Genomic DNA, 15589 nt, shown 5'->3' with positions numbered 1-15589 from the left:
GGGTGGAAGAGAATCATAACAATAACAGGGCTCACTTTTACTAGGCACAAGGTAGTTTACATGCATCATTTAACTGAAGCCTCCCAAGAACGATATGAGCAGACATTATTATCTCCAGTATTCACATACACAAACTGAGGCCTAGAAAGGTTAAATAGTGAGCCTGAGGTTATAGAGCCAGTAAGTGGCAAAGTCAGGATTGGAATCTAAGTTTGCTTAACTCCTTTTGTAATCTGTTTTTGAGAGAGAGAGAGAGCAAGAGAGCACGAGGGTGCGCAAGCGATGGGGGAGGGGCAGAAGGAGAGGGAGGGAGAATCTTCAGCAGACTCCATGCCCAGTGCAGAGCTCAATGTGGGGCTCCATCTCACGACCCTCGCGACTCTGAGCACAACCTGAGTCAAAGTCAAGAGTTGGATGCCTAACCGACTGAACCACCCAGGCGCTCCTATGAGTCTAACTTTTAAGCACACATGACACTGTTCTAAAGGTCTGTGATACTTAATGGGCCCTAGAGGACCTCAATTTGGCAGTCTCCTTTTCTTAGTGCCTAATCACAAGTGTCCCTGCTTCAAATCTACAGGACTAAAAGAATTTTAGGCCTGAATTCTCTGTGTCCCATGTGCTCAGAGGCCACAAACTCCAGGAACAGGGGAGGACAATTATAATACCCACAAGTCCCTTCCTCAGGATCTCACTCGTGGCCAGCATCACTGAAAGACTTAGTGGAAGGACATGTTTTAAAATATGGCCCTGGGAAGAAGTCTTCCTCCAGAGTCACTCACTTGGCAACTACACCAGTGCACTTTCCTGCACTGTTGTTTTGTTAGATTTTTCCTAGATAGTACCATACCCCAAATCAATATTCCACGGAAAAACTGACACTAACATGTTCATGCACACATGTGCATGTGCACACGAACATGCTGATTTTACATGCCTTAATCCCTTATTGTGCTGAAAGAAAATTATTTCTAAAATTTAAGAAAAATAATCATACCTACTTCCGTTCTGAGACATTTGGGGTGAGACACCACCAGAAGGCAATTTTACTGCCAAATTACAAAACCTATGGTGATGCAGGTTAACTCACCCTCGCAATGCCCTTAGTAGACACCATCTGAATGAACTCTGTATGAGTTGATAAAATAAGGGGCAAGAATTCCAAGAACCCAGGCTGGAAAAGGTAGCATTTTTAATTTTCAGGGGCAGCTTGGCCTCCTGTGGAAGCAAGGGTCCCTGCGAAGGTTTTGACCCACAGCAGTCCCATGCCATTGTATACATACAGCACACATGCACACACAACCGTACGAAGAAGGGAATGGGATTAGCAAGCCCAATCCAAACGGTTCAGTGCAAGAGAGGGCAGGGTCTTGAATCTGGTTTTGACACAAAGATTTTTCACTTCAGGCCTGGTGATTCTGTCCTTGGCTAAATCGGCTTATGAGGCAATACTTTTGGGGGGGCTTCCTTCTGGGAGACACACAGGCCTATGAAGCTGGGGGAGCTGTAGGCAATTCCCAGCAGGAGTGTAGGGGCTGAAAACAAGTTGGAGCTGGGTGTAAATGACTTATTTTATGCTAGTGTTTGAATAGGAATTATTTAGAAAAGTAGGTCAGTTGGGGGTATATCCCTAACTTACGAGACAAGTCAGGAACGGTGGAAGGTGATGTAATCATCCCCCCAAATGCAAACAACAGGGGAAATCATGTTCTCTTGCTGGGAAGTTGTTAACATCTTGCAGCCAAGAAACGGACAGTAAAGACACAGAATTTCCCTGGCCTTCTTTTCTTAATAAATTATGTTCCTTATTGTCCAGTAACTTGGAAGGGAATAATCAGAGAGGCTTTGCCTTTCCTGAAAAGAGACTAAAAACATCTGGGGGGAGGAGGTGCCGGGAGGTCAGGAAGGTGGGTGTGCGGATAAGGGTAGAATAACGGGGTCTTCTGAAAAATATTCTGAGCCAAACAAGGCCTGGTTTTGTCCCATGAGGAGCCGGTTTACAGCTCCATGTTTCTGATTGTTATGGAAGGGCTGGCAACTTACCTCAGGTCCTTGCAGCCTAGTTAATAGCAGGTTATACACGTTGTGGTGTAACTGGTTACAAAAATACCTCTCCCTCATGTTAGGTGGATTGTCTCGTTCTGCTCTCATCTTCTGTTTGTGTAAGTTAGTGGTGCCTTCTTTTCTTCCTTTGGTGTCTTTCATCCTCTCCTGAGGAGCATACCTACCTCTGTCCAGTCAGAGAGGAGCCACTCGCTGGGACAGTCGTCTTTCTTGCAGGCCTGCTGGGAGGCCAGTTTCGAGGTTGAACAGAAGGTCTCAGGAAGCTCCAGGAAGCTGCCGTCAGCCATGCGCTGTTTGCAAAGAACCTCACGCTTCTGGGTGCCCCCTCCACAGGTCCTAGAACACTGGGGAAGGAAGAGAAAATCAACTGAACCTAGGGCGGTGGTATGTGGGCGACAGCCAATCCTTACTTTAGCCTTGGCTGTGTAAAGAGTGGGACAGAACAACAGAAGAAGATAAACCAAGAACCGACCCCAAGGATGTTGCTTCTTTTCCCGGAAATGAATTTGGCAACAAGAGCTACTCCTTCCAGTCTTAATTTCAAGTATTTCACTAGAGCATCCAGGAATTTCCAGGGCCTTTGAATCATAAAACGTTGTCCCGGGACGCCTGAGTGGCTCCGTTGGTTGGACGACTGCCTTCGGCTCAGGTCATGATCCCGGAGTCCCGGGATCGAGTCCCGCATTGGGCTCTCAGCTCCATGGGAGTCTGCTTCTCTCTCTGACCTTCTCCTCGCTCATGCTCTCTCTCACTGTCTCTCTCTCAAATAAATAAATAAAATCTTAAAAAAAAAAAAGTTGTCCCTCAACTATGATTTGCAGCCCCCCAAGACAGCTGGTCTGAAGGGTTAGTATAATAGAGTGTTAAACGTATTTACAACTCAGTGAAAGTAATCTGTGCAGCTTCCACAAGGAACAGGAGAGATCTCCTGCCATTGGTGTAAATCTGCAAGAATTAATCTACACGGAGGGCAGGCCTTTCTAAGTGTAAACATCCATTCTACCCTGGTTTCCTGAAGGACCCCCCCTGGAACACTCTTCTTGCAGGACTGGCGATTTCTCAGGGCAATGGGAGGGAGCAAGAGCCATTGGAATTCAGGATACAGGAAAATAGTCTTAGGTCAGTGGATTTCAGTGGGACCCCAGTCAAATACATTGTTTACATGTAATTTAATAGTTACAGTCCCACCGCATGAGGGAAAGGGGGGCGCTCTCAGGCCCAGACTGCTGGCTCTTGTCCCAGTAGGCCACTCCCTTGCAGTAACAAAGGAGCCCCCATATTCTAGCTGGGCACATGACTTCCCAGCATACAAACTATATTTGTTGATGTCCTGTGGAGGTGCACTCGGCCTTTCGGGGCTTGGCCAATGAGATATTCACGACAGGGTGGTTTGCCCTTTCAGGAAGATGACCCTAAAATGAGGGTAACATTTCCCCTTTCCTGTTCTCCTTCTTGTTGGCTGGAAGGTGAACATGAGGCCTAAAATTTAACCTCCCGTCTTGGAGAATGATAGGCAGATGGAAGGAGCCTAGCTTCCTGATTGTGAAGTCACCACACGGACCCTGGATGGTCTGGGCAATACTTTTGGAGGAGGCAATATTTTTTTCCCTTATTTAAGCCATTGTGACTTTGGGTTTTCTGTCATTTTTAGTTGGATCTTTTTGTTATTTTTAGTTCAGGAACTGAGGACTGCTCTGTGCTGGGGATGCTTTACTGGCAACATTCTAGGGAGTACTCTGCTTTCTTCCAGAATACTCCTTTTGCTTCCACCTGCTGCCCTTAGACTCAGTGGGAGGTTGGCCTGGATAAACAAACCTGAGGGTTTTTGCTGAAGGAGCAGCTCCTGCTGCGGCACTGGCCTCTCAGAATGTGTGTGTGTGTGTGTGTGTGTGTGTGTGTGGGCGCGTGCGTGCACGCGCGTGTGCACTGTGGTGGGGTGTCTGTGTTCAGTAAACTGTACTTGGAAATGCAAGTAGGATTTGTGCTCACAGTCAAGGTTAGGCTGATACAGTGAATATAGTCAGAATGGTGCTGTGGCCCAGCTGTCACCCTCTCTTAGTGGTCCCAACCCTGGATGCACTTTAAAATCACTTGGGAGCTTTTCAAGAGTACTGAAGCCTAGAGGGATCCCATCTCAGAACCATTAAATCAGAAACTCTGGGAGGTGGGCCCCATGCATCAGATTTTTAAATTAAAAAATAACAAATCTCCCAAGTAATTCTGTGCAACCAGTTTTGAGAACCAACTCTCCGGATGAACCATCTCTCCACCCCTCCACCATTTCCAATGGCCATAAAATAAACATGGAGTGGCCGTACAACCCAGGAAAGCCTCTGTTAGAACTGGTAGTTATTTGGATGCCGCTCATGCAAACCTGCCCTTTGTCTGCCATTGTGCCTGGCTTGAGGTCATGGAACTACTAGATGATGAAGTTAAAAAAACTGTCAACTTTGTCTAGTTAGGGCTTTTAATCCTAGAGTCTTCCGACCATTCAAACCAGTGGTGAGCAGCCTTTATTTGGATTTAAAATGTAAAAAGTTTCTATCCAAATGGCCAACAGACACATGAAAAAGGGCTCCACATGACTCCGCATCAGGGAAATACAAATCTAAACCACAATGAGATACCACCTCACACGAACCAGAATGGCTAAAATTAACTAGTCAGGAAATGACAGATGCTGGTGAGGGAACCCTTTTACACCACTGATGGGAATGCAAGCTGGTACAGCCACTCTGGAAAACAGCATGGAGGTTCCTCAAAAAGCTGAAAGTAGGGGTGCCTGGGTGGCTCAGTTGGTTAAGCATCTGCCTTCAGCTCAGGTAATGATCCCAGGGTCCTGGGATCAAGCCCCAAGCCTAGCAGGAAGCCTGCTTCTCCCTCTCCCAGTTCCCCTGCTTGTGCTCCCTCTATTGCTGTGTCTCCTCTGTCAAATAAATAAAATCTTAAAAAAAAAAAAAAAGTTGAAAGTAGACCCTATGACCTAGCAATGGCACTACTGGGTATTTACCCCAAAGATACACATGTAGTGATCCAAAGGGACGCAAGGACTCTGATGTTTATAATTAAGGACACATCTACAGCCTCAGAGCTAATGATTCAAGCCATGAGTGGGCCAGGCCTTTAGCCTCTCTGACTGATTTCAGTGGTTCCCTGGCCTTTTCACTGATGACAGAAGCAAACCTTAATTTTAGTTCTTGTTTAGTAGCAGTTCAACAAAATCTCAAAGCATTTTACTTCTGCAATGCATTTTGTACCCACACTGCCTAACACAGTGTCTTCTATGAATGTAAATCCTCAATAAATATTTGTGGAATTGAAGTTGGTGGTTGGGGGAAATTCAATTAGTGGGTAAGAGTTCCATTGACTTAAAATATGCCTTTTTGTTGGACAGACAGCTAAGGGTTTACATTTGTTTTCGTAGTCTCCTGCATGACTTCTGAGGTCCAGCCTCCCTTTATTTTTATTGAATCCTCACTTCCAACCACCCAGTTATTCTATCATCGTATTAATTATGACCTTCAGCATTCAGCCCTTCTTTGGGACTCCTTTATCATTATACAACTAACCATGCTCCGCAATTCTTTCTATTCTATGAATTATTAAAATTTTTCCACGAACTTAATGTAATTTTGCTCAAATTGTAACAGTCTGGAAAAAACAAAGTTTATGCTGGCGAGTCAAAAATTTGAATCTCAAGCTCCAACTTCTCCCCTCCGCCTACTCGACATGTCCACTTAAATACAAACAGGCATCTTGACCCAAATACGTCCGAAATGGAACTTTTGAACTTGCCCTTCCATCCTTGCCCCAGATCTGCCCTCCTCTGTCTTTCCCCTCTATTGGATGGTGCCATAGGCAAGACAGAAACGTAGGGAAGGTCTTGAGAGTTTCCTTTTTCTCACCACCTCTTCCCTGATAGTCAATTCATGAGCAAATACATTCAGATGTCCCTCAAAATCAATAAGATTTACCTCCACAACATATAAGAAATTAAGATATCATCAGCTCTTGCTTAGACGACTACAGAGCTTCCTAACCAGTCTCTAGTTTTCTCAGCTAGGTCCTAGCGGGATATGGATGGTGTACTCCGTCTGAAGACAGCCTCTCTCCTGACAGCCTGCTGAAAATGCCATTGGTTGAACACAATTAGAAGCCAGAAGGTAGAGTCTATATGGTCAGCCTCCTGAGACACAGGTGGGGAAGGTAGAGTGGATCTACCAGAGCAATGGAAAACATTCAGCATATCTATAGTCCATTCTCCACACAGTAGCAAGAATGATGTTTTCAAAGCATTTACCAGATCATCTAATTCCTATGTTTAACAGCATTTGATGACTTTCCCTTGTGATTAGAATAAAATCCAAACTCCTGGAACCCTGACCAGCAAAGCACTTACATGTTCTCGTCTCTGCCCTGAAGGAATTTTGAGACTCTTTTACTTAAATTTTAACTTCATTCATTCATTTGACAGAAATTTATTCAATACCAAGCATGATTCTAGGTTCTCGGTTCCAGGAGTGAGCAAGCAGAACCTGACACACCTCTGCAATCTTATCTTATACATGTCTCCCCTTTCTCTGCATATTTCAGCCACACTGGTTGTGTGTGTGTGTGTGTGTGTGTGTGTGTGTGTGTTGTTTCTCCCACAGGGCCTTTGCACTTGCTCTTCTCGCACCTGGCACACCCTCCTCTTACATCTTCATTGCTGAGTGTTTCTAATGATTCAGATTTAATTTCATTCTTACCTGCTTGGAGAACCCATCCTTAACCTCCTAGACTAGGGTAGCCAAAGTAGTCTCTATTCTATTAGCCTCCTTTTGTTCATTTTGTTTATTTATTATCCTTTTGTTTATTTATTATTTTTTATTTTTAAATAGCTCTTTACATAGCTCTTATCCCTCTGGAAATTATCATCCATTATCATGTTAACTCTATGAAGAAGGGCATTTGGATTCTTTCATTGCTTATATTAGTGTTTGAGAATTGCATTCAAAACTTCCCCCCAGTGTGAGAGTGTTACCTCTCAAGTAAGAGACCTTAAGATCGGATGTCTCCAGCTCTAGTTTCCTTCCATGCCTTCTCTAATTTTTTTTTTCTTTTAAAATTAACAATTTCTTTTTCCTAGTAAAAAACTATTCAGGGTGTGAGCTAAACAGTAGCTCATTTTATAACTGGTCCTGGAGGAAAATGACATTTAGGTGGGGTGGATATAAATACATTTACACTGTAGTGGAAATGCAGTATATTTTTCTTTGAGAGAAATCATAGCTGATTCATAAAATCATTATCCCCTAAACCCCCAAATCGTATCAAACCCCTTTTCTTCTAATCCTTTGATAATAACTCACAATCAAATCCCCCATGAGTCCTGTTGAGTCTGTGGAGGCATAGAGAATGTGCTCTTAAAGTTTCTGTTACCTGGTGACTGACATTTTCGGCACTTCACTAATATGTTGGGTTTGTAGGACTACAGATCTCTTCAATGCTTGATGGCTGAATTTTTCTTTTTTCTAAATACCTAAGAAGACACATGGGCTTCCTTTCAATTTGAATAAATTGCTCCCCAAACAAACAAGTAGCCTCATAAGAAGAGCTCTCTCATCTAATTCTCTCAGCGAATGTGGCAATAAGGAAAAATGCAGATTAATCTTCTCTCTCTTTCAAACTGAGGAAATGGATGAGGAAAACCACTGGTCTTATTTAAAGGGTGGTGCTGTAATATGATTGTGCCAAGGGGGGTGACCATTCATGAAACAGAACCTAGCCAGGTCATCCCTGGGTAGATAGGACCTGATTTAAGGGACAGATCCTCAGGGGAGTCCCCTCAGTGCCATGCATGAGTCTGTGACCATATGGTGACAAGACAGCTACAAGAAAATGTAAGGAAAATCAGCTTATTGTTTGGGAATTTGAACTACACAGAAAACTTCTGAGAAATTCTTAGTACCCAGGGTGTAAGGCTCAGACTCCTTGAGAATGCCTGGGAGAATGCTCATGCTTGAGCCCAACCTGTGCTGAGCTGCCAAGCCACTGTTCCTTGCTGGCCTGCCATGGGAACAATGCGCCCTTCCCTGGCATACAGATCCTTCTCTGCCTAGGCCTTTGATCACCTTGTTCATTTTGTGAGCTGTGTCCTTAGCCTCTTTGCTATCTGGAAACTTTGAAGACATCTTTGAAGGCCCCATTCAAAGGCTCACAGAATGAGTCACCTCCCACCCTGCCTTAACCCGAAAGGGTACTGCATTTCTCCTATAAGGGCCAGTTGTTTATATGTCTGCGAACCAAGCCCTGCCCCTCAGCACCTCCCTGCACACACACGGGATTATGCATCTTTTGATGAAAGGGAATGCACTCCTCTTTCTATTCCCCAGTGTCTAGCGTAGCATCTGGCAAAGAGCATGCACTTCATAAATGCTTGTTGAATTGATGATTGGATGAACAAAAGATCCCCAAATCCCCCAGATGTTTAAAAGATGTGACACAAACATCCAGCTGATGGGCTGAACATCCACCTTTTATCAAGCTGTCTTATCATTAACCAGAAGCTTCTTCTAAGTAAGTTGGCAGTGGGTTTTAGCCAGATGCCATGTGGGCGCTGCTGGGTGCTATGACCCTCCAGGTATGGTAGACAACTCTCTAGATAAGATATTAATATTATCAGGGAGTTTGCTCTTAAACATTTGTTTCATCTTTGCCCAGAAAGTTTTCTTGGAGAAAGGGGAACCCTTCTACACTATTGGTGGGAATGCAAGCTGGTGCAGCCACTTTGGAAACCAGTACAGAGTTTCCTCAAAAAGTTGAGTATAGAGCTACCCTATGACCCAACAACTGCGCTACTGGGTATTTGCCCCAAAGATACAAATGTAGTGATCCGAAGGGGCACCTGCACCTCTCTGTTTATAGCAACAATGTCCACAATAGCCAAACTATGGAAAGAGCCCAGATGTCCATTAACAGATGAATGGATGAAGAAGATGTGGTGTATATACACAATGGAATACTATGCAGCCATCAAAACCCACAAAATCTTGCCATTTGCAATGACGTGGATGGAACTAGAAGGTATTATTCTAAGTGAAATAAGTCAATCAGAGAAAGATAATTTGAGAAACAAGATGGAGGATCATAGGGGAAAAGAGGGAAAAATGAAACAAGATGAAACCAGAGAGGGAGACAAACCATAAGAGACTCTTAATCCCAGGAAACAAACTGAGGGTTGCCGGAGGAGACAGGGTGAGAAGGATGGGGTGGCAGGGAATGGATACTGGGGAGGGTATGTGCTATAGTGAGTGCTGTGAATTGTGTAAGACTGATGAATCACAGACCTGTACCCCTGAAATAAATAATACACTATATGTTAATTAAAAAAAAAGTTTTCTTGGTGTGTTTACATTGTTGAAACGGCATTGTTAGAAATTCTTAAAAACCATAGATAAAATTTCAAATAATAAAGTTTCCAAAGTCTGTGACAACTTTGTGAACAGGTTGAGATTGTCTGACAAGGCTGATAGTTCTGAAGTGAGAAGCAGGAGGCAAAAAGAAAATTTTAAAGAGAACATCAAGAGAAATTTAATAAAACTAAATGAAAAATGTTTGCCTTTATGAATCATTTAAAATGAAATTGTGGTATAAGAGGTAGAGCTCTAGTAAGGGGTATTATTTTTAAATATGTGCCATAAATCGAATAAATAACAAAAAACAATATTTTGTTGCTTATCTTTGCCATCATATGTGTTTTATGATAATAAGGTCATAGATTCGTTACTTTTATAAGAAAGTAAAAAATTTACAATAAGGGGAGCACTTAAAAGTTTCATTTCTTGGGCTCCTGGGTGGCTCAGTGGGTTAAGCTTCTGCCTTCAGTTCAGGTCATGATCTCAGGGTCCTGGGCTTGAGCCCCGCATTGAGCTCTCTGCTCCTCAGGGAGCCTGCTTCCCCATCTCTCTCTCTGCCTACCTCTCTGCCTACTTGTGATCTCTGTCTGTCAAATAAATAAATAAAATCTTAATTAAAAAAAAGGAATGTAACTCTTTTTTAATGATTCATTTATCTTGAGAGGGGAGGGGCAGAGGGAGAGAGAGTCCCAAGCAGACTCTGTGCTAAGTGTGGAGCCCCACATTGGGCTTGATCTTATGACCTTGAGATCATGACCTGAGCCAAACCAAGAGTTGGTTGCTTAACCAACCAAGTCACCCAGGTGCCCCTAAAAGTTATGTTTCTATACACAATTACAGCAGCCTAAAGTGCCTTGTATTTTTAAAAGACTTTCCCATGATCAACACACTAAAAAATTCTGCCTGTCTTGACACCTTTGGTTTCATCTGGGTGGCTTCATTTACTGAATGCTGAGTTCATTTCCTTGGTCACTCAAGTCATATTTTTGAGCCCAACACAAAGTGACATTTATGTTCTTCCTAAGGTCACCTTTTTAGTTTCAACATAACATGTTCAGTTTGTAATTTTTAACTCATTGCATTCCTTTCTTCATTCACTCATTCATTGTTTCATCAAACACTTACTGAGTACTTGCTGAGAGCCAGGTACCCTATTAGGTGTTGGGAGTTTAAGATGACTAAAAATTGGTTACTAAGCCTCAGATAGTTACAGTCTAGTGAGGGGGAAAATTATCGAATGTGATCAGTTTTATAAAAGAGGGAATACGGAGGAGAGGCAACTAAGTCTTTATGGAAAATCAGGGAAGGCTCTACAGAGGTAGGGGTGTCCCACGCCATGGGGGGCAAACTGAAGGGTCTTGGGCATATCCGGACAAAATCTTAAGACCATAGGGTGTCATTAAGGATTTTAAAGTAGGGGTAACATGATCCAGTTTGTAGAAATTGATTCAGGTAACGAAGGCTGATGGGTTCTAGAGAGTACTGCCCTGTGAGATATTAACAGGTGTACCACAGAGAAAGGCCTCCCAGTCCACTGAGTCTAAATAACACTCCATACCATCTATTTGGGGGCCCTCAGCACATGTTAATATTTTAAAGGCTCAACAGAGGGCGTAAAGAACCATTGATACCAGCTTGGGGCACAATGGATGAGAAATAAAACAATGCGGGGGACACAAGTAAAAGGCTATTTGTAATGGTTTGGTTCACTGTGAGGACTGGAACCACAGGAATGGGCTAGAGAACATTCTAGAAGGTGGTATGACCCAGGAAGGAAGACTGGGTCTCCTGCAAAGGTGGTGGGTAGCTTGGTGTTAGACCTTTAGAATTTGAGGTAACTTTGTGATATGTGAGACTGAGAGGTTCGAGAGACAGTGCTTGGTATACAACAGAGGTCAAACTGAGACACGGTGATTAGGGCTCAGAGAAATAAAGAAAACAAGGACTGGAATCTCACTCAAAATGATTAAAGGACAAAATTTCTACCCCAACCATTCTGTAGATTAGAATTGCCTAGAAATACAGTTTATCTTCTGGGTTTAATATTCTGTTACTATATGAAGCATGGGATAGCACAACCACTAAAATCCAGGGCAATTATTACAAAGAATGTTCTGCTAAATAAATAAAAATGAAAACACTGCACATATGAAATTTTACTTCTAATCTCTGTTTTGCTTACATTTATTGTTGGCTCTAAAGGATCAAGGGTCCATTTTCTTATAAAACAACTACCAAAAATGAGACAAATATCTTAATAGGTTTTTTTTTTTTTCCTCCTGGAAACAACATGTTAAATAAGCATGGTTTCTAAATTATGAGGATTTATATTTTAGTCACTGGAATGTAACAAAACTGATGACTCAATTGATTTTTTCAGCCAGGCTTCAGCCCTCAAATCCAGACCAAAATCATTCTTTTCTGTGTGTGTGTGTGTGTGTGTGTGTGTGTGTGTGTGTTTTAATCTAAAAAATGAAAAAAATGAATTCTCAAGCATTTGTAGTTGTCATTAAAATTCCTCTTTTTTCTTCATTTAGCCAGCAGGGACTCTTCTCACATATATCTTTTTATATAGCTACACTGTAGGCATTTTGTATTGTAACCCTGATTTAAAAAAAAAAATTATAGGGAAATGACCGCATAATCACAGTTTTAAGGAAGGGAGAAAACAGGGGCCATGGTGATTGTTTCAGTTTCTGCACAGATGTGTGCAATATGTGTGCACAGTTGGGTGGACACAATCATGATCATAAAACATGTGTAATATAGAGAAATATAAATTGTGCTTCAGAGTGGACTCTCTAATTCATTTCAATTAACCCTTCGAGCATCTATCTCTTTTCTCTTTTCAATATTTTTTTAGAGTAAAAATTAATAAAGAAAGACTGAGGCATATGAAGCTCACAGAAAGCGGTGAGCAGAGTGATAGTTGGAGGCAGATTTTAATCTCAAGGATCTTGTGCCAATAGAAATTAATGCTTGGTCAGTCCGTAATCTAAGTACAGACCATAGTAGGCTGAGCAATGATATCTGTGTCCTCATCTCTGGAACCTGTGAAAATGTTATTTTACATCATAAAAGCAACTTAGCAGATGTGATTAAGGCTTTTGAAGATGGAGAGGTTGCCTGAATTATCCAGGTGGGCTCAGTGTCATCATAATGGTCCTTATAAGAGGGCAGAAGGAGGGCAGAATCAGAGAGAAAGGACAGAATCAGAGGTTGGAGTGAAGTGCTTTGAAGTTGGAAGAGGGGCATGAGCCAAGGAAGCAGCAGCCTCTAGAAGCTGGAAGAGACAAGGTAATGGATTCTCCCCTAGAGCCTCTGGAAGGAATGTGGGCCTGCCAACCCCTTGATTTTAGCAAAGTGAAACTGATTTCAGACTTCTGACCTCCAAAGCTGTAAGATAGTAAATTCACATTGTAGTAAGCCACTAAATGTGTGATAATTTGTTATAGCAGCAACAAAAACTTGTACAGATTAACTGCCCTGGATAAGGCAACAAATAGTGACTTTTAATGTAAATTGCTGGCTTTTAGACTGGTGTCAGATTTTGCCACAATTTAATACTTTGGAGAAGATGGTAAAGAGGTCTCAGGGCAGTTGAATTGCACAGTGGAGAAGAGAAGGGGTTTTGAAGCCTACAAGACCCCTTTGCTTGTGACCCAGGACAAGGACAGCCTCTCTGAGCCTTGTTTCCTTGAAGGGTTGCTTTAGGGATTAGAAAAGAAAATGTGAGAACAGTAGAAAGAGTTCCACTATATACACTATATAAAGTTGGAATTGGTGCTAACGTCACAGGTCTCTACACCCCCTCATCTGTGGAATGGGGAAGACAGTAGTAATGGTCACAAAGGATAATGAGGATTCAATGAGTTAAATCTGTAAAGTGCCTAGAACTGTGCTTGAAACACAGTAAGTGCTGCTCTTATTAAAAAGAGAAGGTCCTAGGGCCCCTGGGTGGCTCAGTTGCTTAAGCCTCTGCCTCTTGCTCAGGTTATATCAGGGTTCTGGGATTGAGCCCCGAATTGGGCTCTCTGCTCAGCAGGGAGCCTACTTCCCCTACCCCCACCTGCCTCTCTACCTACTTGTGATCTCTTTGTCAAATAAATAAATAAAATCTTATAAAAAAAGAGAGAGAGGGTCCTGAAATGGGTAAATGCTCAACAAATAGACTGCAGTCTTGCCATGGAACTTTTCAGTGCTAAGCTCTATGCTGACACTTGGTCTTTGTCCCATCAACCTTATGGCCTAACTCAGAAGTCACAGGAAAGTGCCCATCCAGGTAAGGTAGTATGTGACTGGTCAATGCGCAGCACTGACCATGAACATCATGTCACTTCCGTGCAGGAGAAGAGCAGAGGAGCCCTGGTAGAGAAGGTGGGACTCCCACCCAGTTGGACAAGCAGAGGGGAGGGGAACTGCCTGTGGGCAGGGGAAGCATGGGAAAACAGGAATGTACAAACAGGGGTGGAAGAAGCATGGTAGGGGATGGGCAGGAGCAGATGTGCTGAGGGATGAAGGCCTTGACTAAGGCATCTGGCTTTACTATATGGCAATGGAATGTAACTGAAAAATTCCCTAGCAGAATACTGTCATGATCAAAGTGTCTCAGATGGACTTATGGTGTGTATCACAGTGGTTCTCAATCATGGTGCTGTAACACACCAGCAGGATATGATCCCTTGTGTGGTGTATATAAAGCAACACATAGCCAACACCAAAGGCGATGATGATGATGATGATGATGATGATGATGATGGTGATGGGTGTATTTAATAAGTTAGAGAAGATTCAGGACACTTATGCACTAAATATATGTTTCAAAACTAAACACAGACCAACAGGGTATTAAAGCAAAATTGATAAAGATAAATGAGTCGTTTACACAAAGCCAGAGGAAAAAAAACAAGGGATGCAGCATTAAGTCACTGAACTGAAATAAAGAAGGCCCCCTAAGCAAAAGCTAGAATTAGATTTTTGTTTCCCTTCTACTTGTTTCTTAAAATAAAATTTTAACATATGTACCTGGACTGCATGCTAGTCCTCTCCAGACCTGCAGAATGGGTGACTATTGGCCACTTGCCAGTTGTCAGGCAAATGCTCTACAAAAGACAAAGGACATTGTACTTTTTTCCTGGAAAATGACAGTTCATGGAATTTGTGCTTTTTTTTTTCCCCAGGAAGAAAAGTGTACACATGAAGTCAGTGGTAGTCTAGTATTCAAAGAGCAAGGAGAAGGAGTTTCTCCCCTCAAAAGTTAATGTTCATCACGTTATTATGTCATCCTTTGAATGAAAGTTGACACTACATCTGTTTTTCTTTCATATGAAGAAAGGCTTTAGGTGGGTGTGGAAGGATTAGAGACCTCAACACTATCCTCTAGTAAATCTAAATAGAAAAGGGGTGGGAGGTTGGGGGAACCAGGTGGTGGGTATTGGAGAGGGTGTGGTGCAAAAGACAATGAATACTGTTATGTTGAAAATAAATTAAAAAAAAAAAAAGAGCACATGAATGCACAACAGGTTCCCTTGTTCTAAGAAGGACTACCAAGGAACCAGAGGGCTAATCAGGCAAATGCAAGGTCAACAGCTGGTGTCTTTTTACTTAAGGGGGGTCCTAAGACAATGGCCAATCACCTTGGAGCTCCCCAGGTTACTTCTGACTTATTTCACCATATGGCATAAACAAGGACTTCCTTTCCTTTACCAAGTGATCAATGTTAGCTGATTTTATCTAACAAAGCTTAACTAAAGAAGTACTATTCTAGGAAATCATGTAAGAACAGTCTGTTGTTTTTTCTAGGTTTAGAAAGATGCCTAAAAATGACCAAGGACTCCTAAAAACAGATCCTATACACTACATGCCTACAGGGGATTTCTCTAGAGGACAGAATCACTGGTGACTTTCACTTTCTATGTTCCTTATTTCTTGTTATGTTAGAATATATTTCACAATTACTATGTATTACGTGTAAAGAAGATACTTTTGAAAGATCTTAATAAAGTGTAGTTAGTAGCTCACTGGATGGACTTCAAAGGGCTGTTTTCTATTAGTTTCCTGATCTGAAAAATGGACTTAAATCTGACTCAACCCCAAAGGGCCTCTCCCTAACAGAAGAAAGTAGAAAA

General features: G+C 42.4%; 1 protein-coding gene across 2 annotated transcripts in view; it reads right to left on the bottom strand.

Annotated features, from left to right (window-relative positions):
- LOC309846444 (ADAMTS-like protein 1) overlaps positions 1-15589 on the bottom strand; it is a 393439-nt gene that overhangs the window by 139725 nt on the left and 238125 nt on the right. For both annotated transcript variants that reach the window (XM_082695353.1, XM_082695354.1), the window contains one exon: positions 2229-2408. In XM_082695353.1, the coding sequence (XP_082551479.1) occupies positions 2229-2408 (180 nt within the window). The remainder of the gene's footprint in view (positions 1-2228; positions 2409-15589) is intronic.

The sequence above is a fragment of the Mustela nivalis genome, assembly GCF_964662115.1.
Source record: "Mustela nivalis genome assembly, chromosome: 13".
NCBI classification, from domain to species: Eukaryota; Metazoa; Chordata; class Mammalia; order Carnivora; family Mustelidae; genus Mustela; species Mustela nivalis.
Note: the sequence above shows the minus strand (reverse complement) of the source record. Positions and strands in the feature narration are given on the sequence as shown.